This window comes from Pipistrellus hanaki (genome assembly GCF_964339955.1).
Source record: "Pipistrellus hanaki genome assembly, chromosome: 2".
Classification (NCBI taxonomy): Eukaryota; Metazoa; Chordata; class Mammalia; order Chiroptera; family Vespertilionidae; genus Pipistrellus; species Pipistrellus hanaki.
Genome location: NC_140504.1, coordinates 52008177 through 52035578, shown reverse-complemented (window position 1 = coordinate 52035578; position 27402 = coordinate 52008177). Strand labels below are relative to the sequence as shown.

Below are 27402 nucleotides of genomic sequence, written 5' to 3'. Positions count from 1 at the left end.
AACTGAAATGCCATAAAGACCAGAATGACTGGTCACTATGATGCCCACTGCAGTCAGCAAACCAGCAAATTGGGGGTGGGGCCAGCTGACCAATCTCCTGCAGCCCTTTTCCCCTGGCCAGCCCTGCTCCCAATGAGCCCACCCCATCCTGATCAGCCTGCAGCCCTTCCCTTCATTGGCCCCACCCCTGATCACCCCTTTACCTAAAAGGGGGCAGGGCCAGAAGCCAACTTCCTTCAGCTCCTCCCCCTGTCCAGCCTCACCCCAGATGGTCCCCTAACCAACTACCTGCGGCACCTCCCCCCAGCTGGCCCCACCCCCAACAGGCCCCCACCACCCCAATCAGCCCACAGTCCCTCCCCCCAGCCATCTCAACCGTGATCAGTCCCCACCACTCTGATCAGGGGCAGGATCAGCAGCCAACCACCCATGGCCCCTCCCCCAGGCTTCTGGCCCCTGATTGACCCCCCACCCTATTTGGGGCCAGCCAATCCATCACCAACAGCCTCTCCCCATGTCTAGCCCCACCCCCAATTAGCCCCCACCACCCTGTTTGGTCTCAGTCCCTCCTCCCACCCATCTCTGCCCCTAATCAACCCCCTCCACACCAATCGGGGGTGGGGCTGCCAGCCAACCTCCCATGGCCCTTACCCTAGCACTGATCTAATTGGCCCCCCATGCCATTAGGGTGTGGAACCCACCAGCTAATCACCCATGGCCCCTCCCCACAGCTGGCCTGGCTCTGATTGGGCCCTGATCGAGGTGGGCTGGCCAGCCAACCTCCTACCTTATTCTCCTCCTGACAGATCCTGCCTGGATTTGCCCTGATTGGGGCTGAGCTGGTCAGACCCCACCTGTGCACAAATTCATGCACTGGGCCTCTAGTCTACATTAATAAAATGGAAAGATGCAAATTGACCATACCTCCACAATGACCATAGAAAATCTGGAGTGAGTATGCAAATTAACCCAACAAAGAAAGCAGGTTAATTTGCATATGCAAGTGCCAAACAGTTGGGGGTGGGGCAGGATGCCTGCGTCATTCCCATGGTGACGATGCAGACGTTCCACACTGCCCCAGCCGCTCTGGGCCTCTGGGCAGCATGGGAAGGTGGAAAGGTAGCTCCAGGGCTGGAGTGAAGGTGGTGCCAGCAGCCACGGGAAGAAAGGCCCATTCTTGCATGAATCTTTGTGCATTGGGCCTCTGATACATTTATTAATATAATATTGTTAATACAGCATAGTGTAGGTTGAGGGCAAAACTGTTTACCAACCTTGGGATGACTGCTGAAGGAGGCTTGGAAGATGTGCTGTAGAGGCTGGGTGTCTAATGAGCATATGGGGCTTAGCAATAGCAATGATTTAGAGTAGTGGTTCCCAACCTTTTTTTTTGGCCATGCACTGCCTAAGCAGATCTAGAATCTTGATTCCCCCACTGTGACATATACACGTAATTCTTTTATTCAAAAGGTGAACTCCTATTCACATGGAGGAAGCCTAAAAGGCCATTAACTTGGTCTAAAGAAGCTTCCAAAGAACATAGCATCCATGAAAGAGAAAAATAAAAGAACAAGAGGACAGTTGAAGTACTGATGAAGAAATCACTAAGAAATTGTTAAAAAATAATATGAAATGATATAAAACATAGCAAATAAAGTTTCAAAACATATAATACAAAACTGAAATGCATAATTATGCCCTTAGAACCATAAAAAATAAAAAAAAATTCATTGTTAATAACTCATTCTCGAATTACTCCCCTTAAAAATCAAATTGCCCCCCTGTGGGACATGTGCCCCAATTGGGAACCACTGACCTAGAGGAAACACTGCCCCAGAAACATTACTTTTATGAACTTAATTTGCTGTCTAAGGGCCTTCAGATTGGGGTTGTTCCCTTTGCTCCCTTTAACCCCCCACTCCCAAGCAAGATATTTAATTTTAAAAATATATATTTTTATTGATTTCAGAGATGAAGGGAGAAGGAATGATAGAAACATCAGTGATGAGAGAGAATAACTGGTCAGTTGCTTACTGCATGCCCCCAACTGAGGATTGATCCCACAACCTGCAACCCAGGCATGTGCCCTGACCAGTAATCTAACTGTGACCTCCTGGTTTGTAGGTCAATGCTCAACCACTGAACCATGCTAGCTGGGCCATATTTAAATATTTGATCATAACGAGAGAGAAACTGAGGCAGGTTAAAGGAGTTCATGCATTCTCTCAGCCCCATTAATTACACTGCCAGGGTCACCTGCAGTATGTCAGCCCTTTCAAACAGCCGAAGGCCCAGGTGGAACTGACCGGCCACTTTGGCTAAAGGTGGCAGACAGAGGGTTAGTTGTTGCCATGCCTTTGCAGGAGGATCGGGTTGACAATGGTTATGGAATGTGTTTCAGCTCTTTTTATTGTTTTACTCTAGCTCAGAATCAAGGGCCTATCCCCGTTACCATCTTTTTTTTCCTTCTTTGGACACTAATTTCTCCCCAATTCAGTAGAGAGATGTATATTTTAAAAAGTAAGCTAGCATGCTTTTTATTCAAAAATAACTTTTAAGAAGGGGTAGTATTACAGTTAGAAGGGACCCAGCAACCTTGGTACACCTGGGCTTGAGAACAGTAACCACAAGGCCTGTTAATCTCACTTGCTTCATGGGAAAAAGAAAAACCTTTCTGTGACCTTGCAGCCAATCTCTTAAGCTCAGGCAGGAGGTATTCCCCAGAGGGTCCCATTTCATCTGTATGGGGTGTCAGAATCTGTTGACATTGACTAATAGTGATCTCTGGGCCATTTGCATTAAAGTGATTGAAGTTCATGTCTTGTCTTAGTGTTAAACTGTGAGCTCCTTGAGGGCAGAATCCAGATATGACTTGTTTTTATATGCTCAGAAGCCAACATAGCTCCTGCCTAGGGTTGCTGAGTTTAGGGGGTAGGGAATAAAAATATTGTTTATCCAAAATTCAAAATTAACCAGTGTCCTGGATTTTGCCTGGCAATCCTATCCCTGGCATATAGCTCACCTCAGTAAATATTGGTGAGTGAGTGAATGAATGAATCATACCAACAAATGTGGGATTAAACTGGTAAAAACATGGATTGATCACGTATAAGATATTTATGTAGCCGAAACCAGTTTGGCTCAGTGGATAAAGTGTCAGCCTGCAGATTGAAGGGTCCCGGGTTTGATTCGATCAAGGGGCATGTACCTTGGTTGCAGGCACATCCACAGTAGGGGGTGTGCAGGAGGCAGCTGATGGATGTTTCTCTCTCGTCAATGTTTCTAACTCTATCTCTCTTCCTTCCTCTCTGTAAACAATCAATAAAATATATTAAAAAAAATTTTTAAAAAAAGATACTCATCTAAATTATGCCTAACAACCTCACAATAGCAAAACTGTGGCTGGTTGACATTCTACTTTGAAAGTCTGACAGTCTGGTTTTCATTTGAGATGCATTTTTCTATCCATGCTTCCTCAACCCCTGTTCCTTAGTATCCATGTGGGAAGAATACCAATCTTCTGTCAATGTGTTTTGTCCCAATAGTTTTATATCTTAATTCCACACACTTCAGATTTCATGTTGGCCTAATTGTTTATTAGTGTGTACCAGGAGTACAAGAAAATGGTCAGCGGATGGTGTGTGGGGTTCAGCTCTTCTGAAGCACAATCATCTCCAAAATTCTGCTTTTACTCCAGCCGAACCCTTGGGTTTTGAGTAAAGTCAATCACCTTGATTAAACCATCAGGACCAATTCTGTTTGGAAAAAAATATATATATATGATGTTAGTCCATTTGACAATTAATCTGAAGGAAGATTATATACATTTTCCAAATGAATTCTGCTGCGGCTCCCACTCTCATCACCCTCTTTTTCTCTCAACCTTTGACTGCCTGCCCCTCCTTCTCCACTCCTACCCACTGACACCTGAGTTGGCATCACTCAGAGGACGTGTGAGACACAGATGCCCGGGCCCTGCCTCCGAATTACCGATTGGGAGGTTCAGGATAGAGCCTGAGAAACTGCATTTCTAACAGGTTCTCGGGTGATGCTGTGCTACTGGTCTCGGCAACACTCTGTCACTGTCCTCTACCGTTCTTCCTTTTCCCTTGCCCCCTCTCTTCTAGATCCTTCCCTCTTGTTCTTCACAAAATGTCTCTGTTTCCAGATCAGTATATTACAGTAACATCAGTCTGCCTTGGCCTGCTAGATTTACAGTATTTTCCTGGTCGTCTTTCCCCTCCCACTGGTAAAAGCTTACACTTCCTGTTCAATGTAGTTGAGCATTCGGCTGACGTGCGATGCAGAGATCTCTCCGTCCACCTCAGCGATATACGTGTAGAGGAACTGGAAGGTGCTGAAAGGAATCCGGGCAGGCCCAGTGTCGTGGTCACATGATAAGACTTCACATGCTATCTGGAGAGTTTTGGAAATGGTCTACAAAGCCGTGAGATTAAATAAGGAGAGAGTCACTGTTCCTGAATAGATTCCTCAGATCAGTTTAGATACAGGAAGGAAAACAAACATTTGTTCTTATAAAATGAAGTGGGAATGATATAATATTCTGGCAAGTTTGAATTTTTTACACCCAAATGCTATTTAATTCACTCAAAAAATCTTGGTCTACTGGGTATCTTTATTTATTTATTTATTTATTTATTTATTTATTTATTTTGAGAGAGAGAGAAACATCAATGATGAGAGAGAATCATTGATTGGCAGCCTTGTGCATGCCCCTTATTGGGGATCAAGCCCACAACCCCCGGCATGTGTCCTTCACCAGAATCAAACCCGGGACCCTTAAGTCTGCAGGTAAAGCCACACCAGCTATGGTTTGCTTTGTCTTTAAATACACCTACCCTTTGAATACATTTCACAAGCAAGAGAGTTGTGAAATGATGGGACAAAGGAAAGACATGATTCAAAGAAAGGATTGCTTAGGTCTGAGTTAGCAAAGACAAGCCAGCATGTTTATCTTGGTGGTTTACTAAAATAGATGATGTGTAGATTCTCCTGACATACTCCCCACGGATCAGAGAAAAGTTAGTCCCAAGGGGTGAAACTGGGTGAAAGCAGCAGCAGCTGCTATAACTCTCCAAGTGGCTGGCCAGCATTGTCCTTCACTTGCAGCTTCTGTTTGCTGTTCTGTTGCCTTCCTCTCCCTGAGTTATTATGAATGTCCTGTTCCTTTAACTGTGGTGCGTGTTACCCAGGGATGTAAGTCTGTATGTCCGGAGGTATGTGAAGATGCTGAATAAAACTGACCCATCTTCCTGGAGTGACAGCTTTACCTGATGCCAGGTAATTTAAACATTATTTGCATTAATTAATTATAATTGATCTATGATTACATTTTTTTAGATTTACAGACATGGCTATTTAATGAAACAAAATCTTCAACATATATGAGTTTTAAAATGATAACACTGCATGATGTAAAATAAAATTTATGTTTGCAGCAAGCCACTAGCATTTATTCTTCCCTGACCTTGGGAGTCCTCTTCTAGAAATCGCTGTGAAGCACTGAGTGAGCCAGGCATCACCATGAAGGAGGGTGGGAGGCCAGGCATGCGGGAAGCTGGGTGAGAGGATGTCAGTGAGAATGAAGAGCATGCGTCTAGGGGAGGTCAGCATGATAATGGTTTTGGGTAGATTTGCAGGCATGTATGCACTGAACTTCATAATTTCCATCCATAGCTCATTCTCTCTGCCTCTCTTTTTTTAGAAAAAGGAAAAAACAAAATAAAACAAAAAAAAACACCCTACTCCTGTGCCACTTTTGTCCTGTTGTTCTCTTCCTACAGTCTCATCCAAATTGAGGTGTTGTCATGAGATGAACTGTGTCTCCCTCATATGTTGAAACCCCAACTCATAATTGGAGCCAGGGCCTTTAAAGAGATAATTAAGTTAAAATGAAGTCATTAGAGTGGCCCTAATTACGCAGGTCTGGTGTCCATATAAGAAGAGGAGAAAAGGAGAGAATAAAGAGGGAAGGAGGTAGAAAGGGAGGGAGAAGTGTACACAGGAACAACCATGTGCAGAAAGAGGGAGACATTGGCCATTTACAAGCCTAATGAACTGGCCTCAGACACACCTTGATCTCAGATTTCCAGCCTACAGAACTGAGAGAAAATAAATTTCTGTTGTTTAAGCCACCCAGTCTGTGGTTCTTTGTTATGGCAGCCCTAGCAAACGAATATAGATGTTTTCTACCCCAAAATCTTTTATTGGGCATTCAAAGAACCTTCAAATCCTACTGCCTTCATGAAGTTTTAAAATATATTAAAAGATTTAATATATGGATGAATAGAGAAAGAACTCTCTGGACTGGAGCTTTTGGGTAAGCTTAAATAAATCTAAAGTCAATAGCAATCTGCATTCCGAGGCACAGATTGTTTTGGTCAGATGGGGTGGTAGATAGAGATAGCCTTTCAGCATCTTATGAGCCTTGTCTTCGAATTTAGAGGTGAAAGTCTCAAAGTGAGTTATTTGCTAACAAGATATGTCATTCCTTCCAGGAGCACAGTTTCACAACCTCCTCTTTTATATAATTGGTCTCAGTGGAACAGGAGGTGGAGAGGCTATTCTAGAAGGGGGTGCTGAAAGGGAAGAGGAGTACAGGTCTTCATGTAGCATTTTGAGTCATGTGTGTAGATTCAGAGAGCTCACGACTGAAGTTCCTGCTGCCTAAAATCTCTGCCATTAGACTTTTCTATAAGGAGGAAACTGGATTTTCTAAGTGGCACAGACATCATGGCTGGCTGGTGAGTTGGCAAAAAGGGGAGGGATTTCTGGGCTTGCCTCTAAGGACATTTTGATTAAGTAGAATGCAAACCCTCCTGTAGCTGGCAACACCCACACTTATGTTCCTAGCAATAGTCTAACATGAAACAAATGGGTATAACAGTATTGGTTCCTGGATTCACACAGTGCCCTTTACTTATGGACTAGACCTTCAGGCTGACCTCTGGATGTCCTTTGACGTAGAAATGATGAGGGGGCAAAGTCATCTACCTCAGGACCTCCCAGAATCGAAGAGGTCCATCGCTCTCCAGAGTGAGGCCTGAGTGTGTCTCAGAGGAAGCAGGAAAGGGGGAATAGAGATACAAGAATCTTGTGGAACATCTAACCTAACGTCATCACTTGGTAGGGAGGTAGAAAGGTACAGTTCACTTCATGGTTTCCCCTCCCCAATTTGGGAGGCAGCCATATCAAAGTCAACCTAGTAGCTGCACAGTGAGCTGAGCCGAGGGAGGGCTGGAATGTGGCATTCCAGAGTCATTCCTGGTTACTGTGAGGGATGTGGACGAGGAGAGGACACAGGTGGTGAGGGGCTCTCAAGTAGGACCAGAAAAGTCAGGGAGCAGGTGAGGGCAATCCAGAAGAGACTCCAGGAGGCTGTGAGCACCAGCAAGAATGTAGATGAGCCAGGGCAGGGACTGCTGTGCTGTGAGAGGTGGGACCAAAGATTTGCATTGCAGACATCTAGCCACCACAAAGATGAGCATTTAGTTGCAGGCAGATCAGAGGTGCCAGAGAGGACCAAGGGTTGTGGGAAACCTTTCAGCTGGGTGTTCTAAATACTCAACTTCTATCTTTTTTTTTTTTTTTAAATATAGTCAATTGATTTAATACTTTTTTTCAATTATAGTTGTCATTCCATATTACATTAATTCAGGTGCACGGTATGGTGGTTAGACATTTATATAACTTATGGAGTGATCCCCCTGATAAGTTTAGTACCCCTGACACCATACATAGTTATTACAATATTATTGACTATATTCCCTAAGCTGTGATTTATTTACATCCCCAGGACTATTTAGTAACTGCCAATTCACTGTCATCTTAAAGAAAGAGCAGTGAGGAGAAGCCCGAGGGACTGGACAATTTACCTTAAAACTGTTTCAGTTATTGCATCAGATGAAAGTTCCAAATTGGATTGAATCTACTTATTTTCTTACTTCATCCTTTGTGAGTGGTGTAGATCAGGAAAGTTGGAATTGCCTACAGATAAACTAAAATGATTCTCCCCACCCCCTGAACATCTCTGAATGTGCTATGAATAAATTTGTGACCCTGTGAGACTTTGATAAAACTGACATTTTTTAATTTTCTCCTCTGTGATTTCCCCCAGTCCTTGGGGCTGTTTCCACAGAAGTGTGATGGTGCTGAGTGGCAGCTCACCTGCCCAGCTCACCTGCCCCTGCTGCGTTTCCTCCGGTCTCTGGAGGAGAGCACTTATTCATTATACAGTGTTGCCATAAAGAACAACGAAGACAAACCACAAATGGCCCCTCCTCTCCTCCTCTCCAAGAAATGGTTAGGAGGAAAGTTGCGGGGAAATCCATAGGGAAAGGTGGACTACAATATTTCTAGTACTTTCCCCCAGAAACAAAAGTGTCAAATATATATTTTAAGCATATTGGAGAAGAAAGAGTAAAATCGTGCTTAAATACACTGAATGATTCAAACTACCTTTTTATACCATTGGTTTTGGCAGAGGCAATACTTTTCTCATTAACTTTTAAACTTGTATGTATTTCAGGGATTTTTAAAAACCATGTTTCTGATTAATCTTCATTTAAGTTATAACAGTGTTTAACAAGAGTGAGTCACATATAAGATGATACCTAAAGCTTTTAAGTATATATATACAGTATATATGAACTAGTTGCAGTATCTTCTTTTTTAAAACAGGAAAATGATTTTTCCAATTGTAAACCAAGTTAAATTTGGAGAAGGCATATATTTGTATGAGCATATTGCATCCATGATAATATCATGACTATAAGTATAGACACAGCCTCATTTTTCCTTTCCTGCTCTCTTATCTGTTTTTTTTTTTAATCCAATGGTGCTTATCAAATAGTTTTATATAAAGTTGCACCTCCTTTTAACAGTCTCTCGTGTATATCTTCTAGGTGACTGGAACCCAAGTGTAAGCAAACCTGATTCCACAGCTGGGTCTTGGTTATCTCTAGGAATATGAATGAAGTGGGTAAAGTGGTAATGGAAATAAATCCAAGTGCAAGGATTGAAATGCATAAATAATCTAAAAGCCATATTTTAGTCAACCTCTCCCCAGAGACTGGTGACAGTTTCCTCCTAAGCCCTGCTTCTGGTGGATGAGCCAGGAAGTGACTAGTTGAGACAGGTGAGGGGGTGTTCAGGAGAGGAGGCATGCTTATCGCTAGACTGTGTGTACAGAGGTATCACCCGTTCAGGCCCAAAGAGAGGCTTTCCCTTAAGTACAAAAAAGCATGAAAGCTAACTTACAACACCAAGAGAGCTGCAAGCAAGGGCTAAAAACTTCAGCCACTCAATCTCCTCCGTGAAGCGGCCCACGTTCATCACACTGTTGAACAGCTCTGTGGGGAGACTCAGCACCTTCCACATTTGGGCCAGCTCTTCGACATGGACAATCAGTCTGCCGCCAACCTGGTTGTGGAAGACAGAGAAGGAGGGACAGGGTGAGAGCACGCCCCGAGAAATACCCAACCAGCAAAGGCTCTGTGTCCTCCCAGCACCTAGTAAAAGACGGGGTGTCAGGGCGTGAAAGGGACTCTGATTGGCAGTTATCCTTGCAAGGGTAGAGAAATATTCAGCCAATGAAGAGCATGCTGTGGAAAATTTAATCATTTTAACTTCAGATGTCAGAATTGTGAGAATAATGTACATTTACATTATACTTTAACTTTTTTCTGATGCTTTTATTATCTGCTATGTCACTCCTAGGTTGTCCCTAGAAGGCAGATAGGGCAGCCTGAAATGAAACCAAGGAGCAGAAGACTGTCTGAGACCCAGATTCATGGTGAAACTAGAACTAGGTGGTAAGTCTCTTGCTGCCAGACTTCATTCAGTTCTTTGCACTAGACTTCACATGCACCCCTCACCTTTCCTAGGAAGAACATTGGGGTGCTGTCTAGATGTTTCGTGTAGCTGGGCCCCAGGTCCCCCAGATCTTTGCCATGCCCACTGCACAGGGCACTGGGTGGTTAAGAGGGAAAAGGAACAAATGGCCAGTGTTGGCCAACAGTGTGATAATGCTACAGATGCCCCAGTGAAGTGCCACTATGCCTTCGCAGGCCCTCTGATTCTAGTGAAATGCTAAGCTAAGTCAGTCCGGAGTCACCCTGAACGGCTCTGTCCTGGATCCTAAAGCAGGGTCTAGGGAGCTAAACCAGACAGCTCCCAGGGTAACGCGGCAGAGAGGAGAGACAGTGCTCTCCTGAAAGTTAGTCTTTGGCTGCACCTGAGAGATCTGGCAAGTACAGTATGCTCCTCCCTTCCCCCCCACCAACCTGCCATGGTCCTCATCTTGTGATCCTGATCAGTAAGGGAGACACTGTGGGGGGGAGGAGGGGGGGTTGGACCTGCACTTTCTGGAGAGAAGGGATTAGCATTGCGTGGAGCTCCTGGACATCCCACCAGCTTCAGGGAAATCTGGGATGACCCCACTGACAACTCAGCTGACTGCCCATTTCAACATCATTCCTATTTCCCTCAGGGAAAGTTCCTTTCAGTGCATGGTTTAGTGAACTTTATTTAGGATGCTGCCGAGTGGCCAGCTGACTTGGCAGGTGGACAGTGGGCTTCTATCCGGACCCGCCCAGCCTCGACATTGCCCCCACCCTTCCGCTGGATGGTGCAGCGTGACCCTTACCCTCGCGTGCAGGATCTTCAGCAGCTCAGGTGTAAGCTCTGCCCAGTTAGACGAAGGGAATGGCTCAGCCCGCTCCCTCATTGAAGGAATCTCTCCGCGGCACATCGCCCCAAAGTAACTGCAAGGAAAATGTGTTTTCAATGACAGCACATATGCAGGAAACTCTTGCTTGTGGTGAATTAGAGGTGTATTTTGTAGAGTTCTATGCTCTAAAATGCTGCAGATTTGTAAGTCACGTAAAACCACGTGCTAGGAGCTTTCCAGTGTCTGAACAGTGTGTGCTTGTAGGCCCCGCCCTCCTTTTTCATTGCAGGGAACTACAGACTGACTCCGCTCGGAGAGCTAAAAAAGTTTATAGCACACAGCACAGTACGGGAGCAAGCAGGCTATCACAGCCGAGTGTTTTCTTACATAAATGTCAGGGACAATACTAAGGAATGTTATTTTTCTTGCCATAAAACAGCTGCACATGAATCATAAAATGAGATTCTAAACTGTTGTATAGTATAAAACAAAGCCTGCCTGTGATGCCTAAGAGAAGTTAGTTTTCTGACATGTAGAGGTCATACGTAACATGTAGAATGGAGAACTAAACGAGCCTCATTGCTAGCAAAACAACCACATCTCTGTCTCTCTTTATGAGCCCCACTGGCTTATTTTCCTCCCGTTTGTAAAAGTGTCATGGTGGCCCAGCCCCAGAGCCCGAGTGCACTGGCTCAGCGCCTCTGGAAGGCCCCTCTTAGATTCCATTGTGTGCGCCTTCTCAAGGTGTCCACAGCTCTTTCCCACCACCTGCTCAGTTCACCTACTCACCCTCACCTCCCTCCCCCAACCCACCAGCTCCACTCGACAGCTACTAGGAGGCTCTGGCACAGTAAAAATAGCCGGGAAATGGTCTGGGAGGTCTGGTTAGCTCCCAACTCCTGCCTCAAGTCCCAGTCCCCCAGTTTCAAGGAGGCACTTGGTCTAAAAAGCATCTTCAAAGCTGAGAGGCTTTCTGTGTTAAGCTGTTTCATTCCGGGCCAGCAGCCATGGCTGTGTAAGCCCCTTCCATTGAGCAGCCTCTGGGGCATCTGCCTGACACAGGGCACCTGCCTGACAGAGGGCACCTGCGTTTGAGGCACATTTTCAGCCAGGCCAGGTGCTCTCCAGCCCTTATCGCTATTTTACCTAATGTCTCCAGAATGTAATGTGTACTGCATGGGTAAGTCAGGTCAAAGAAACACGAAAGAGAATTACATTTTCCCCCATGGCAAAATGCAAAAGGTCACTGGTTGGGGCGAGAGTTTTAGCAGCAACGAGGAAGCTGTCTCATGAAAGGAGTGGACCAGCTTGGACTAGTCCCAGGCTACCCACCGCATGGGCTGATGGCAGCCCCACCCTCGGTGCACTGCTGCCACCTAGCGGCGAGGCTCGGGAACGAGGCCCTGGTTTACAGCTGGTTAGGCAGGCCAAGCTCCCAGAGGCTGCATTTTTCTTTTCCCTGGCATAGGGGCTGGGGTGCAGGGTCTTGGTAGTGTGCGCGTATGCTGATGTGAGGTGATAATCTAACACGTTGATTGCCCCAGCACACTTTGCCTATTCCCCTAGCTTCCTGTTGTTCAGTCTGGTTCACTTAAGGGCATTCCATCTTCAGACCCAGTACGATGGGTTTATGTATGGAGTTTAAAGCACCAAAGCAACGTAAGGGCTGAACATCAAACAGATCATGCTAACCAACTCCCAGGCTGCAGCCAAAACCTCCTCACAGTTTTCCTGGTCCCGCCCTCCTCCACCCCCCTCTCCGCCTCCAGTGGGAATGGGTGGGCGGCTGAAGGTGAGAGAGGAGCACATACTCCGCTGCCCATTGGATGAGGTCCGTTGGCTGGGTCCGAATTGCGGCTTTGGTAAATTGCTTCAGCAATTCCGGCAGTTCCGGGGGAATGCATATTTGCTTGTCGGTCTGAGGCATTGATTGGTTGACCTATTGGCAGACAAAAATATATAAATAAAATGGTAATCTCTGAGTCACAAAATGACAGGAATCCTGAACAGGAGGGCACCCAGCCTATCGGACACCCTCAATACTGGGGAGTTCACCACCCACACGACATACATTCTATAGTGACACAACTCTGAGACTGGAACCTGGTTTACTAACCCTTCTATAATATTTGTTGTTGTAAGTAATCCTATCCTTTAACATAAAAACACGCACAGAATACTTAGTCATTTAAAAAGTAGAGATCGCCGAAACCGGTTTGGCTCAGTGGATAGAGCGTCGGCCTGCAGCCTGCGGACTGAAAGCTCTCAGGTTCGATTCCAGTCAAGGGCATGTACCTTGGTTGTGGGCACATCCCCAGTAGGGGGTGTGCAAGAGGCAGCTGATCGATGATTCTCTCTCATTGATGTTCCTAACTCTCTATTCCTCTCTCTTCCTCTCTGTAAAAATTCAATAAAATATATTTAAAAAAAATAAAAAGTAGAGATCAACAGGAGTAAATAAAATGATGTCACCCCAAAATATTGGATATCTCTTTCCAGAATTTTTTCAATGTAAAAAGTATATATTTGTATAAATAAAAATGGGGTCATGCAAAACAACTTATTTACTCCACAGCATTTCATGAACATCTTTTATATCATGCAACTCTTATTGGCCAAGTAAGAGTGTAGCAAAATTTACTGTGTAAATCCTCTGTTATTTGACATTATTTCTAAATAAAAATAATCATCAAGCAAGCATTTGATGAACATCTCTCTTTACATGTGTGTACTTATCTATTCTAATTGTTAAGAAAAAGGAGATATGTACATTTCACTCAAAAAGTTCCAAGATGAATTGAAACAAAATATGAAAATCCATACATGGTATGAAGCTCTATGCACAAACAACAGTTTAAAAGATTTTGTTTGCTTTTTAGTAGAGAAAGAATCTAGGTAGTCTGAAAAGCCCCTCCTCAAAAAACACCTAGATGTTAGGCAAGTCCCAGCAAACTGTACCTTTCAAATTACCTTGTTATGATGCAGGACAGCAGGAGAAATTAAGTGCCAAGTGAATAAAGCAGAAATCAGAATGACAAATGACAAAACGAAGGGCAAGTGTAGATGCCAGAAACTAGAAACTTTCACACAAACACCAAATAAGTTGGAAATAGACCAGGTTTTGGGCCTCCATAATGTAAACAGCTGAACTGAAGGACTCTCCTATCACGGATCCCCTCCCCAGCCTGAGACCCTCCAAGGTTCACACACCCTTAGTGTGAAAGAATGGGATTGATTCCTGGCAGGGGAAGTGACATGGAAATATGTTTCCATTGCTGCTTCTTATTCCTAGTAGCCACAAACTAGGTCTAAGTTTTAAATTTATTCCATCCACCCGCCTGGTTGGAGAATACCAAGGCAAAAAAATGTAAGTGGTCTCAGGTTGGTGGAACTCCATTCTATTTTACTTTATGTTCTTTTATTTGGAGGAAGCAGAATATAAAGATATTTTAGACTTTGTAAAAAGTCAAGTATGCAAGTATGCACAGTAAAATTTCAAGGGTAATAACTAAAAATGTAATATTATCACCAAACTAATAAAGAAGAGATAGGAATTAAAAACACCAACAGCAAAACAACTTGATAGTAGAAAAGAAGAAAGAAAGGAGAAAAGCACAGAAAAAAAGGGATAAATAACGTGACAGAAAAGAATCCATATATTAGTATATCAGTAATTATGTTAAAAAGAAACAGTGATAAATGTCCCAGTTAAAATACAGAAATTATCAGAGTAGATTTTTTAAAAAAAAATCCTCACCCAAATATATTTTCCCATTGATTTTCAGAGAGAATGAAAGAGAGAGGGAAAGACAGAGAGAAATATTGATGTGAGAGAAACACATTGATTAGTTGCCTACTGCATGCACATGGACCAGGGGAGGAGCCTGCAATCAAGGTACGTGCCCTTGACGAGCATCGAACCTGGGACCCTTCTGTCCCCAGGCCAGTGCTCTTCCACTGAGCCAAAGTGGCCAGGGCTAGCAGAGTGGATTTTTTTTTTTTTTTTTAATAACTTCAACTATAGACACATATGACATGACTTAAGGACACAGGAAGACCGAAGGTAAAAGAAAATATGATTAAATAGGCAAATAATAACCAAAAGAAAGTTGATGTAGGCATGTTAATACCAGACAAAAGAAACTTTAAGGCAAAGTGCATTATTAGGAATAAAGAGGGCCACTGCAGAGTGGTGAAAGCTTCATTGATTGGAAAGATAGCAGAGACCTCCATGAGCATGCTGCAGACGTCACCGTGGGTCAATCTCGCGATGCTGGCTGGAAAGGCGATACATTGTTTAGTGTTACATACTTATGTCATATTCCTATATAATAAAAGCCCAGCGACCCAAATGGCAGAATGACCAGAGACCAGAATGACCATGGACCCTCGCCCCTGCTGGCCCCGCTCCCTAGCAGGGACCCTCACCTTGATGGGGGGTGGGTATGGCCCGCATGCAAACTGCCCGCAGCTCAGCCCCCCAGGAGGGACCCCCACCCCCTGGCCCAGGCCAGCCCCACCCCTCAACGGGGAGCCCCACCCTGATCCGGGACCCCTATCAGGGCAGGCCAGCCAGCCCCCACCTGTGCACCGGGCCTCTATAGAAATATGAAATGCTACCCCACCACCACTCCAACCCAACCTGCCAAAGGCTCCTGAAACCATGAAATAGATCACTGATTCAGGCTAGCAGTTCAAAGTGAAAAGCCTTATTCACACGTGAGGAATTCGCACCTCTCTCCTCCTCCTTGGACTCCGCGTCTCAGAGGAGGCCTGCACGGTATGGACCTGCAAATGAAAGCTCAGAAAAGTCAGTCTATTGGGGTGCTATGGTGCATCCAGGCAGGCACAAACTGATCGCCAACAGCCAAGCAGCAGACTCTGTTCCTTGCTCATCCAGCAGCTTCAGTTCCAGGCTGGCACTCCCTGAGGCTGGAAACAAGGAAAGCCCCTTCTCACATCTTCACAGAGACTCAGAGACGGAATGCTCAGGAGGCCAAGATAATAAAAACCTAAGGACTCAAAGGCTGGGGCCCATGTCCCCAGGGCCCGCTCAGCCCCAGCTGGCCAGACAAGATCGCAGGGGGCAGGCCGAGGGGTGGGGGAGGCCGGCCAGAGGCCTCCTGTGGCTGTTTGCACACATGTAATTAGCTCTAATTACCCAGGGCTTTCGGTTCCTGGAGGACTCTGGGCCTGGCCCCACGGAGCCCGCTGCTCAGCCAAATGAGCCTGTCACTGGGCAGGAAGCTCTATCCCCGTCCACAGCACCCTGTGTCGCCTGTCTGTCTCTCTGATCCTGTTTACACATTCCCCATGTCTCCCTGGGCCTTTTGTCTCTGACTCTCATAGGATACCTGCCCGTGAACACCCCTCCGCCCCCACAAAGGAACACGCAACAGCAGAATCCGCCTTTTCAATAAAAAACGACAAGTGGGAAACAAGAGTGAATTGAAAAGCATTAACTTAAAAATAATGCACGTGTCTGCAAATGTGTTCCAAATGCAGCCCTTCTGCAGGGTGGCAGGGGTGGGGTGTGCTGGCCACATGTTCTGGAGCCTCAGACACAAAGTGTAGGGGGGGCTCAGCACCTCGCTATGGGACCCTCCCACTAGCCACCTGGGATGGCAGGGTCTGGGGAAGGGACTTAGTCTATACTCACCCTTGCGGACCCTGACCTGATTCTATAGATCCTTTCCCCTGTTCTGGCATCTGCTGGTCCCCTTTATTCCCCCAGTACCTCGAAACCTTTCTATGTTGACCCCAACTCTCCTATATCAGCCCCCCCTCCCCCAACAGACACATACAGATGTCACCCTCTCCCTCCCTCACCCCCTAGTCTGCTACCCCATACTTCTTCCTGCCCTTCCCCACCTCCATTCTGTCCTCCTGCCCCAGACCACCCAGCAGCCCTGGCTCTGGGAGAAATGGTTAGAACAAAGCTTTCCTTGGCGGGAAGATACTCTCCAATGAGCTGCATGCAGAAAGGTGCTGCCAGTCCTGTACCTGCAACTGCTCTGTCCTGCCAGATGCCGATCAGAAATTGTGCCTCTGGAGACAGAGGGGAGCAGAAGTAGGCTGCTGTCCTTTGAAGGACACTTTTAAAGTTGTACCTTGATTTATATTTGTTTTTATTCTTGGCTTTTGATATAAAATATCCAAAATCTGATTCTTAATGGATTTCATAATTATACTGAAATAATGTTTCCTTCTAAAAACAAAAAATAATGGAAAATAATTTAATTGGTTTAATAAAGGGGACTTAGGCCTTTAATAGCTTATGGAAAACATTTTTCAAAATGTTTTAACTATATTTGAGTATAAATAATATTTAATTTTTTTGGAAAAGCTAGCATTTCAATTATTAAATTCAATTATAATATTTCCAAAGTTCTCCCTTATAAATGCTTACTTTTTCTAACATTTAATGAGTTAAAAAAGCTTAAGGAAATGAATCTTATTTCCTTGAATACTGATTTGTTGTAGTAAAAAAGGTCTATGTTTCCTTAAGTACTTTAATATGGTATTCATTTTTCCCACCATAGAGTATAATTTAAATCTACATATTAATAATTTTTAAATATTGAATTATTGTTGAATACTTTATATATATATATATATATATATATATATATATATATATATATATAAAATTGATTTTGTACAGAGAGGAAGGGAAAGAGGTAGAGAGTTAGAAACATTGATGAGAGAGAGTCATCGATCAGCTGCCTCCTGCACACCCCCAACTGGGGACATGCCCACAACCAAGGTACATGCCCTTGACCGGAATCAAACCCGGGACCTTTCAGTCCCCAAGCCGATGCTCTATCCATTGAGCCAAACCGGTCTCGGCTGTTGAATACTTTTTAGAGATTCACAGACACATACAGAAGTTAAGCAATAAAGTCACTTATTGGGTAATACAGCGAAGATTATTTCAAATTTGGATTTGTTTGCCTTGATAATTTTTTTTGTCTGACTAAATATCTTTTTTTTTGTTTAAATATATTTTATTGATTTTTTACAAAGAGGAAGGGAGAAGGATTGAGAGCTAGAAACATCGATGAGAGAGAGACATCAACCAGCTGCCACCTGCACACCCCCCACGCAGTCAATGTACATGCCCTTGACAGGAATTGAACCTGGGACCCTTCAGTCCACAGACCGACGCTCTATCCACTGAGCCAAATTGGTTTCGGCTAAATATCTTATTTTCATTAAAAAGGTATCAGATGAAAAAAAATAAAATGGTCCCAGGTAAATTATGCCTGAGGCTTAATAGAAAATATCTGTGTTTTACAGAGCCTCTTATGACAGTAATTCTTAAAGGTTTTGGCATCAGCACCCTTTTACATTCTTCAGTTATTGAGGACCTTAAAGAACTTTTGTTAATGTGAGTTACATCTATCAATATCTATCATTTTAGAAATTTAAAAGTATTCATTTAAAATAAAATCTTTTACTTGTTTGCATAAGTAATATAATTTTATGAAAAATGCAATAGTGTCCAGAAACAAAATTCCTTAATGAGAACTGAGACATTGTTTTACATTTTCACTAATCTTTTAATGTCTGGCTTAATAGAAGGCAACTAGATGCTTATATTTGTTTTTCATTCAATCTGATATGATATCATACATCATGTAGCTTTTGGCAAACTCCATTGTACATTCTTAAGCAAAAAGAGAGTGAAAAAGACATATAATGTCTTAGCATTGTTACAAAAATAGTTTTAACTTCATAGACTCTTGCCTACCCAAAGTCTCAAGGATCCTCAGAGTCCCTGAAACTGCACTTTGAAAACCACTGTTTTGTGAAACTGTTTACAACAGTATATACAACTACAAGAGTTTAGGTCAGATTGAGTCTGGCTTCAAGAAGCTAACTAAAAGGTCACATAATTAAGAACCAAAGCTAAAATGACTCTTATAATTATAGATTCACCATTTACCAACCTGCCTGGGAAATTAGCACGTTTGGGACTAAGTGAAGTAAAGGAACTGTAAGTGCCATTCTGGAATGATGCTACTGGAAGATGCATTGATGACGCTCTCTATACGACTAATTAATCGCAGCATTTCCTTGTAGAGGAGTGGACCGGCAGATGTCAGTAACAGCGTACAGGTTAACAGCCCTAGTTGGAATCCTTAGAAAGGAATGCTTGGAAGAATGTGTTTTGCCAAAACTAGTTTTGCTAATAATACCATTTTGCCCAAAATTACCAAAATAACTCAGGATGAAGTATTTGGAATACTTTATGTACTTTGAAACAAATACAATTTTCTGGATTAATACAACCGTTTCTGTGCCGAAGGCAAAGCTGTGATGGCAGGAAGGTGGGAAGGTTTTACTAGTATTTGTTCTTCATGTTCTAAACACCTAGGAGGCAACCAAGGCATTGTTTGGCTGGCACAGAGTTCTCATCTCTATGTTCGCCTGTAGATGTGAGTTCCACATCAGAGGGTGTAACTAATAAAATCCAGGCTGATATGGTTCTGTCAATCTGTTTTCAGCTCTATGTGAAGAAACAGCCTGATGTTTCCCACCAAGGTGCTACCAAAATAAAAGGTGTTCTGAAGGTTGGGAGCTAAAAGTGAAATTGTAAAAAAAAAAAAAAAAAAAAAAAAAAAAAAAAGTCAGTGATCCTTCTTGCAGAGTTGGTGAAGAGAATTTATTGTTTTTGGCTCACTTGAAATTTTAGAGCACAGGACTGAATTTAATCAAAATTGCAAGGAATGTGTGAAAATATAATAAACTATGCCAACCATATTCATGAATTCAAAGGAATGTGAGGTTAGAATTACTTCAGTGGGGAGCTGAACTGATATTCTAACTTGAAGACTAAAGAAGTCTAATAGCAAAACATCTATTAAGTGTCACATTATTTGGAAATACAATGATAGGAAAAAGTTTAAGCACACTAGAAATCCATTCACATTATCACAAGAATTTCAATGAAAGAAGAAATCACATTATCCAAATTCTGGTTAATAGTGATAAAGGAGTTTCTGCCAATTGGAAAAAAATCAATAAATACCCTTCTATCATTTGCAAAGATGCATCTGTGAGGCCATCTTTCTCACAGCATTAAAATGTTTGCCTTTCAGCTTTATGTGAAGGAACTGCATATAGTCATCTCAACATAAAACAGTATAAAGCAAACTCATGATAAGAAAGCAAGCTTGATTTCTCCTTTAAAAAATTTGAGGTGGAGGGGGAAAGATTGATTTAAACCTAATGTTTAATATCCTCACTCTTACTCTATATTTTACTTTTTATTATAATCCTATATAATAAAAGGCTAATAGGCAAATAGACCGAATAGCGGAACAACCAGAACAACCAAACAACCAAACAAACAACTATGATGTTTGATGAGCACCAAGCTGTGAGTGTGGAACATGGCAGGTGTTGGCCATGGCGGGATGGTGGAGCAGGTGAGTGAGGCACCAGACCAAGGCAGGGTGCTGGACACTGCCATGGGGCGAGTCTCTGGTGGTTACTGAAAATTATTTGCTCCCACGCATCGTGGTCCCACTTGGTGCTTGCACCTGTTGCCAGTGCTAGGCCCACTTGCACCCACTGCAGGCGCCTGGCGCCAGCCCTGATCATTTGGTACCATTAGTGGGTGCAAGGGGTGGCTGCTGGCCCCAGTTGCCTCTCAGGGCTTCTCCACCACTCCCTGCTCCTGAGGGGAGATCGGGGCCGGCAGCTGCCTCTTGCTCCCACTGCCAGTACTGGCCTCACTCACACCCACAGCCAGCACCAGAGCTGCCGCTCGCACTCACTGCTGGTGTCCAGTGCCAGTCCTGATCGCTGGGCACCATCAGTGGGTGCGAGCAGTGGCTGCCGGCCCTGACTGTCACTGAGGGCACTCCACCTCCCCCTGCTCCTGAGAGGTGATCCAGACAGCAGCCACCTCGAACCCACTGCCGGCACTGGCCCCAATCACTTGGTGATGCTGGGACCTGGGCTTCTGGGAGACAGAGGACCGGAGGCTGGGCGAGGGTGCAAAGGATGGGCTGAGACCTGCCCCTGTGCTTACTGCAGCCTTGAGGCCCACAGTTCCTTTCAAGGTTCACGAATTCGTGCACTGGATCCTTAGTTATATAATAAATATATATGTTGACTTTCTTTGTAAGCACCATATGTACCACTAATACCCTATAGTTTACTCTAGTGTGCTTTACAAACATTTTCTCTGTGCGCCATGACATGAAAAAGTTAGGGGCTATTTTGCTGGTATAGTGCAGTGCCAAGTACTTCTGTTGAAAAATAGTTTTGCTTCAACCTTTTAAGATTATGTGTTATAGAAGAGATTCTTGTGGTTATTGAAATCAATTTCCAGTAAAATCTGAGATTTACATAATTTAAAAGGAATATTAATTAGAAAGTGAACCATAAAGAAACTTAAGTAAACAATTAACTTCTAATTTAAATTACTCAACTAAGATATTGATTAGAAGCCAGGAAGAAAGTTTGAGACAAATTAGCAAAGCAGATGAACTTCTTCTTGATTACAGGGAAATTGTGATTGCAGAGTTCATAGAATGTCACACAGGCCAAAGGCACCTGGTACTTCCTAAAGAAGACAGAAGCCAAGAGCAAGAAGTAAGAACATCTAGCTAAGATAGAAATAGCAGGGAGCTAACCACTAACTCTCTTACTGAGGCTGCATAATAAAGGAATGTAACGGTATTAGTTTATTAAGTAGGAAAGTAGGATCTGGGATTGCCTCAGGAGAATTGATGCTGCTTGCTGGGGTTGGTGGTGGTGGTGGTGGTGGTGGTGGTGGGGGTGTAGGGTGTCTTTAAAATTTCTGATACCTATAAAACACCAAAGCATAAACAAATTTTAAGATGGTCATATGATTCTAAGATTGAGATAAACTGAGTGAGTTTGAAAGAATCAGAAAAGCAGGCTTATATCAAGTGAGGCTTCACTTAAATGGCAATCATATTTGGATGCAGGTTATTCTTTAGACCTCATTCTATTTTTAATTTGTAAAACAATAACATAATAGTAATATTTACAGTGTCATCCAGTGTAACAAACTCCAACCTTACATCCACCAACCAGCTCTTCCACTCCTGCTTTTGTAGTGATCTCTGCCATTCCCCAACAACACTATTCTATTTCTTTCAATTTTATTTGTATTTTTAATCCTCACCCGAGGATATATTTTTATTGATTTTAGAGAGGAAGAAAGAGAGAGAGAAACATCGATGTTAAGGGACTTAATTAGGTTTACAATAGTTCAATATCTTCAATTTACAAATGAGGGAACTGAGGTGCAGATAAATGAGGTGTTTGGCGCAAGCTAACAGCTTATGTTAGAGCAGAATCAAGGACTCAAGTCTACCTCATTGCTCTTTCCACACTATGACATACTGCCCCTCTCTGAATAAAGCAATAACACATTTTCATTTCTTATCAGCATGATGCTCTGGCTTTCAAGCTCTCCATACTTTGTCTTATTCATATTATCTTGCCTCTCTAAGTTTATTTCACAGAAGTCTGGATCTTTTTTCTATCCTCAGCCAATCCAGGATCCAGCAAACCCAGCATTTGGATGCCAACAACAAAACTGCTAAGAGCAGCCCTACCTGACCTTGTTCCTTTTTTTTCAGTAGAGCTTTTGGCTCTGTTATTAGCAAATTTCCCAAAATTGCTTGTATATTATGCTAGTACCATCTCTTGGAAGTTATGAGTTCCACATTTATTATTTAACAAGTGAACCTCTTTCGATTTATCTTAACTTAGGCATGCTTGTATTTCAATGATTTCCTCATGTTCACATCATGGTCCACAAGTCCCTGGCTACCATTTACAGTCTGCCATGTTTACTGTGTTCCCTACAGCTGTGTAGCATGTCCTCTGATTTGGAAATCTGATTTGGTATACAAGTCTGGGGTCACCTTAACCTTGTCTTTCCTAAGTATCAATATATGAGAGTCTTCATTTTTTCAGAGTAAAGTGTCAGAATACCCCCACATCATTTTCACCTATCTACTTATCCTTCCTACTTCTGATTTCATTATAGCATGTCTATGATCCAGGGACTTGAAAGATAGATAAAAGGGCTCTGAGGGGTGGGAGGAATGCACCATAGTTTTCAGTACAAGATCAGGGCTATGTTTTTGTCCTATTTCTGTTACCATTCCTGATGATGCTCAACATTGACTTGTCTTAACCCAATAGACCTCATAGGGAGGATTAGGCACTCTTGACTATAAGGCAGGACTTTGACTCATCATATGATCCTGGGCAAATATTAATCTAACAAAACTCATGTGTGAAGAATAGTGCTGAGTAGTGGGATATAGAAACACACGAGTCACACACCCTGCCCTCAGAGAGCTCATAGGCTAGTGGGAGAGCCTAATGGGAAAATCAATGATTTTCATTGATATGATAAATGTCAACAAGTCTGCACTAGATATTGGTGACTAGAAACTTCTAGATGAGGAGTTTAACCCTTCTGAAGGTAGGAGAAGGAAGTTGGAAAATACTTCCCAAAAGGTTATGATATTTGAACAGAGACTTGAGGAAACCTGGTTTGTCCATTGCTTTATTCTATCTCCCAGAACTACTTAATAGTACAGAGAAGCTACTTAATAAACATTTGCCCACTGATGAGAGCAAGGAGGGAGTTCTTTGTGGCTATGACTACTGGTACAGTACTTAGACAATGGTGTGGAGGTATGAGAGGACATAGTGAATTCAGGGAACTATGAGTAAATGTGGTGGGCTAGAGGGGACAAAGGGAGAGTGGTTGGGCCTAAGGCTGAATATACACTGAGTGGCCAGATTATTATGGTCTCTGAATGCATAATAATTTGGCCACTCAGTGTATATCCTATATAATAAAAGGCTAATATGCAAATTGTTCCCTCTGACCAGCAGGCAGGCAGGCCAAGCGCCTATGTACCCTACCTCTGGCCAGGTTGGCTGGACCACACCCATGCACGAATTCATGCACCAAGCCTCTAATATATATACATACATACTGAGTGGCCAGATTATTATGCATTCAGAAAGCATATAATAATCTGGCCACTCAGTATATAGCCCAAGATCAGAATATAAAATATTCCCTGGTAAGGCTTTTGAACTTTATATTAAATGCAATAGGGTGGGACTAGAGAATTTAAGCACTAGTCATACAATCAGATTTTGGTGTTATCTTGATGCTCCAAATCCACCCTGCATTGCATCCTCAGCAAAAACAGAACTAGACCCTTCAAATATTTCTCATTTTGTCAGTGGCCATACTGTACAGCTTCCTCAGGAGAGGGTGCTGGAGGGATCCGGGAGGAGGAAGGGGTTTCTCTGTGGGTGCCACAGATGTATCTTTTTGCTAAGTGGGGGAGTGTGCAGTTTCTCCTGTGCTGGGATCCCATAGTGCCTGATTCTCCAGCATCTACAGTATGTGACCTCATCAATGCCTGACAGCAGTTCCTAGCTTCCCCTGGCATTTCCCTCTCTGGGGAAGTTTCGTAGCAGAGTGCAGCCAGTGAGTATGTCACCTTTCATGAATGGCTTCTCTGGCATCCCAGACAGATTTTTGCCTCCTGGCATCTCAGCAATTTCTTTGCCATCCAGTGAGATGTGGGCACACCCTCTGCAACAAGTTCTTAGGAGGCTCTTTCTCTGAGTAATCCATCTGGAGGATTGTGGTTGCTTCTTGTATCTCTGTATGCTTTAGATCTCTTTATGTCTTGCCAATCTTCCATTACTCCAATCCCGTTATAGTTAAAAATTTTTCATATTACCCTCTGTTTGTTAAACTTGTATTATTTATTTCTCTTCATTGGACTCTGAAATATGCGTTGATTGACAGTTGGGTAGATGGGCTAAAGGGAGTGGACTGAAGCTTCAGGCAATGATTTCTTTCTCTTCTTTGGACTCTGAAATATTCGTTGATTGACAGTTGTGTAGATGGGCTAAAGGGAGTGGACTGAAGGATAATATGGCAGCACTTTTGGCAACCACTCTTGAGCATCATTGCCTTGAAAAGCAGTTACAGTGGGAAGGGATAGGAGAGACAGGAGCTACAGGATTTGGTAACCACTGAGGGAGGAGGAGGAGAGAGAATAGTTTAGGGTGACTCCCCACTTTTCAATCATGGGTGACTGGGTAGATGGTGGATCACAGTAGAAATGGAGAGGACTGAAGGAGGGACAGGTCCAATTGTTTCATGCTCCATATACTCGATTTAGAGTCATAGGCTCTTTAGGCTGGAGAGGCCACAAAGCCCAACCTTTATGCCTCTGAGTAATATGGATCATTTCTTCACATCAGATAAAGGAAGTGGAGAAAGGCTCATTTCACCTTACCGTTCCATGATTGCGATGTTTTTGTAACATTTTTTCCCATTCTTAAAGCTGTCCGTATGGTAGGCCCTCCTCAATGATCCATTCTAGTCCCCTTACCCCCAGCTCTTTAAAATTAACAGATTTCCCTTTGTAAAAAACTCATATGCTTCCCAAAGTGGAATTGTGGCCAACACATACATTCTCAGTGCTGAAGGAAATAGGTCTTATCCTATATGGAATAGAGATGGTTCTGGAATCTCTCATTTTGTTTTATTGGTGTGGACTGAACAGGGCTTCGGTTATATAAATGAGGTCTCCAGTTACATGAATGAGAGGATCCAGACACCACAACCCCAGAGGTAACTTTCTATGAACAGCTCTTGGAACCCAAGACCAGGCAACTGCATGTACTTGTCTGAGTTTGGAATAGGAGGTGGTGGGTTTTGTACACACAGATACATGGTTACCTTTGCTTGGGATGCACTCCCCACCTTTCCACCCGTTCTTCAGATCTCAGCTCAGCTCTCTCTGAGCTGTTAGTTTCATTATATTTTCTCAGAGCACCACTTTACCCAACTCTCACTGTCAGCACTTAGCTCTAATTTTACACTATTTGCATGATCATTTGATGAACACCTGTCTCTCCCGATGGACTGTAAACTCGAGGGCAGGAACGATCAGTTTCTGTTCACTGTAGAATTCCCACTACCTAGCCTGGTGACTGGGATAGTCAGTGCTCGATAAATATTAGGAAAATGGATCAATGATAGCCGGTTATAAAATGCTAGTCAAACTCATTGGTCCTCATGACAACCCCTCCCTAGGTATTCTTATATCCATGTTACAGAAGAAAAAGAAGAGCTTTGGTTAGTCAGTAGGGTTGGGGGCTCTGGTCTCAGAATATGTTGTGTTCCCAAATCACTATCCTCTGTGTAAGAAATCATAAAATGGTAGTTCTAGGTATAAAAACATAGCTATAGGATGGACAGAGGGCAATAATCACCCATGGTCATATTCTCTTAAAGATCATAGTCCCTTCCTCTTGCTCTGTAGACAGAATTCAGGTGGGCTCATGGGCAGGACTCTTCCCTCAGACCCAGGCAGCCATCGGGAGCTGGTCCCGGCCCCCTCCCTCCACCTCCCCTTCGGGGCTGGTACCTGAGGTTCGCTCCCAAATAAGCTGACGGGCACCAGGCTGGGAGTGTGGGGAGAGTCAGGGCCTGGCGCCCTTGGAGAGGGAAAGCAGCAGAACTTGGGTGGGTTAAGGCCGTACTGGGCCTCGGCTCGGAGAGAAAGGAGAGGTGGAGCAAGACGCGGCTTTGTTAGCGCGCAGCCTTCGCCTGGCAACCCTGACGCCGGTTACGCTGCCGTGGCAACAGCGGCGGAGGGGCGGGGCGCTGCGTCACAGACCCCGCCCCGCCCACCGCCTGGCTCCGCCCCCTGGGCCCAACCGCCTGCAATGCAGCGTCGGGGTTCCCAAAGTCCTGCCAGGACGGGGCTGGGAGGCTGAAAACAGCTTTGAGAGGGGAGTGTGTGGATGGGGGGGGGGGGGGGGGGGGGGTTGCTTGCTGTTTGAGGACCAGCTGTCTTGGGGTTTAAGGACGGGGCCTGGGCGTTAAGAAACCTGGGGGGATGTGTGTCAACTTATAGCGGGATTTTGTACTTTAGGGAGTGGAAGTGTGCCGGAAGTCAATCATTGTTTTTATTTTTAATTTTAATTTTTTTTTTTATTGATTATGGTATCACATAATTGTCCTCATCCTTCCATTCCTATCCCAAACCCCTCCCCACATATCCCCCCAACCCCCTGTTGTCCATGGCCACTGGCTAGGCCCATATGCGTGCACACAAGTCATTTGGTTGATCTTTTCCCCTTATCCCCACACTCTCCTACTTTCCCTCTGAGGTTTGAGAGTCTGATCGCTGCTTCTCTTTCTCTGGGTCTGTTTTTGTTCATCATTTTATGTTGTTCATTATTTCCTCTAGATGTGTGAGATCATGTGATCCAAGAAATACCCTTGTAAGAACCGAAACTGAGACAAGCCATAATGGTTATGCTGAAAGACAAAAGAATCAGTCTGTAGTGAGTTCCTTTCTGGGCCACCAGTTCTTTTGAGCCCCCAAACAGGCTGTCAGGCCCATCCAATCTTTCAACCCATCTATACAGTCCCGTGCAATACTCTAAATCAATGAGTTCATCCAAGGTCATCATAGGTTTCTCTAGTTGCGAGATGAAAGCAGTTGTCTCTCCTTAAAGCAATTTCAAGCATCAGTGAACAAAGCTGAGTCTTGAGTTTATGTATGCAGAGGGCTTTTCAGAGCCTGCTGTCATCCATTTGTAAAAGGCCCAGTCTGTTGTCAGGCCAAACTCTAGAGAATTCTGGATGATCTGGTGAT

General features: G+C 43.8%; 1 protein-coding gene across 1 annotated transcript; it reads right to left on the bottom strand.

Moving 5' to 3' along the window:
* Positions 1-3571: 3571 nt before the first annotated feature.
* On the bottom strand, positions 3572-26343 carry ROPN1 (rhophilin associated tail protein 1). The gene is made up of 8 exons (XM_084875870.1): positions 26164-26343; positions 15425-15478; positions 14918-14967; positions 12502-12629; positions 10667-10784; positions 9280-9441; positions 4262-4437; positions 3572-3755 (listed from the first exon to the last, which is right to left on the bottom strand). The coding sequence occupies exons 3-8, from the start codon at positions 14927-14929 to the stop codon at positions 3689-3691; spliced, it is 663 nt and encodes a 220-aa protein (XP_084731996.1). The 5' UTR covers positions 14930-14967; positions 15425-15478; positions 26164-26343; the 3' UTR covers positions 3572-3688.
* Between the last annotated feature and the right edge of the window lie 1059 nt (positions 26344-27402).

Coding starts and splice junctions, on each gene's coding strand:
- ROPN1 (XM_084875870.1), bottom strand. Junction 9,442..10,666: donor TGAAGATCCTGCACGCGAGG/GTAAGGGTCACG, acceptor TTCCACAACCAG/GTTGGCGGCAGACTGATTGT. Junction 3,756..4,261: donor AACTACATTGAACAGGAAGT/GTAAGCTTTTAC, acceptor TTTTCCAAACAG/AATTGGTCCTGATGGTTTAA.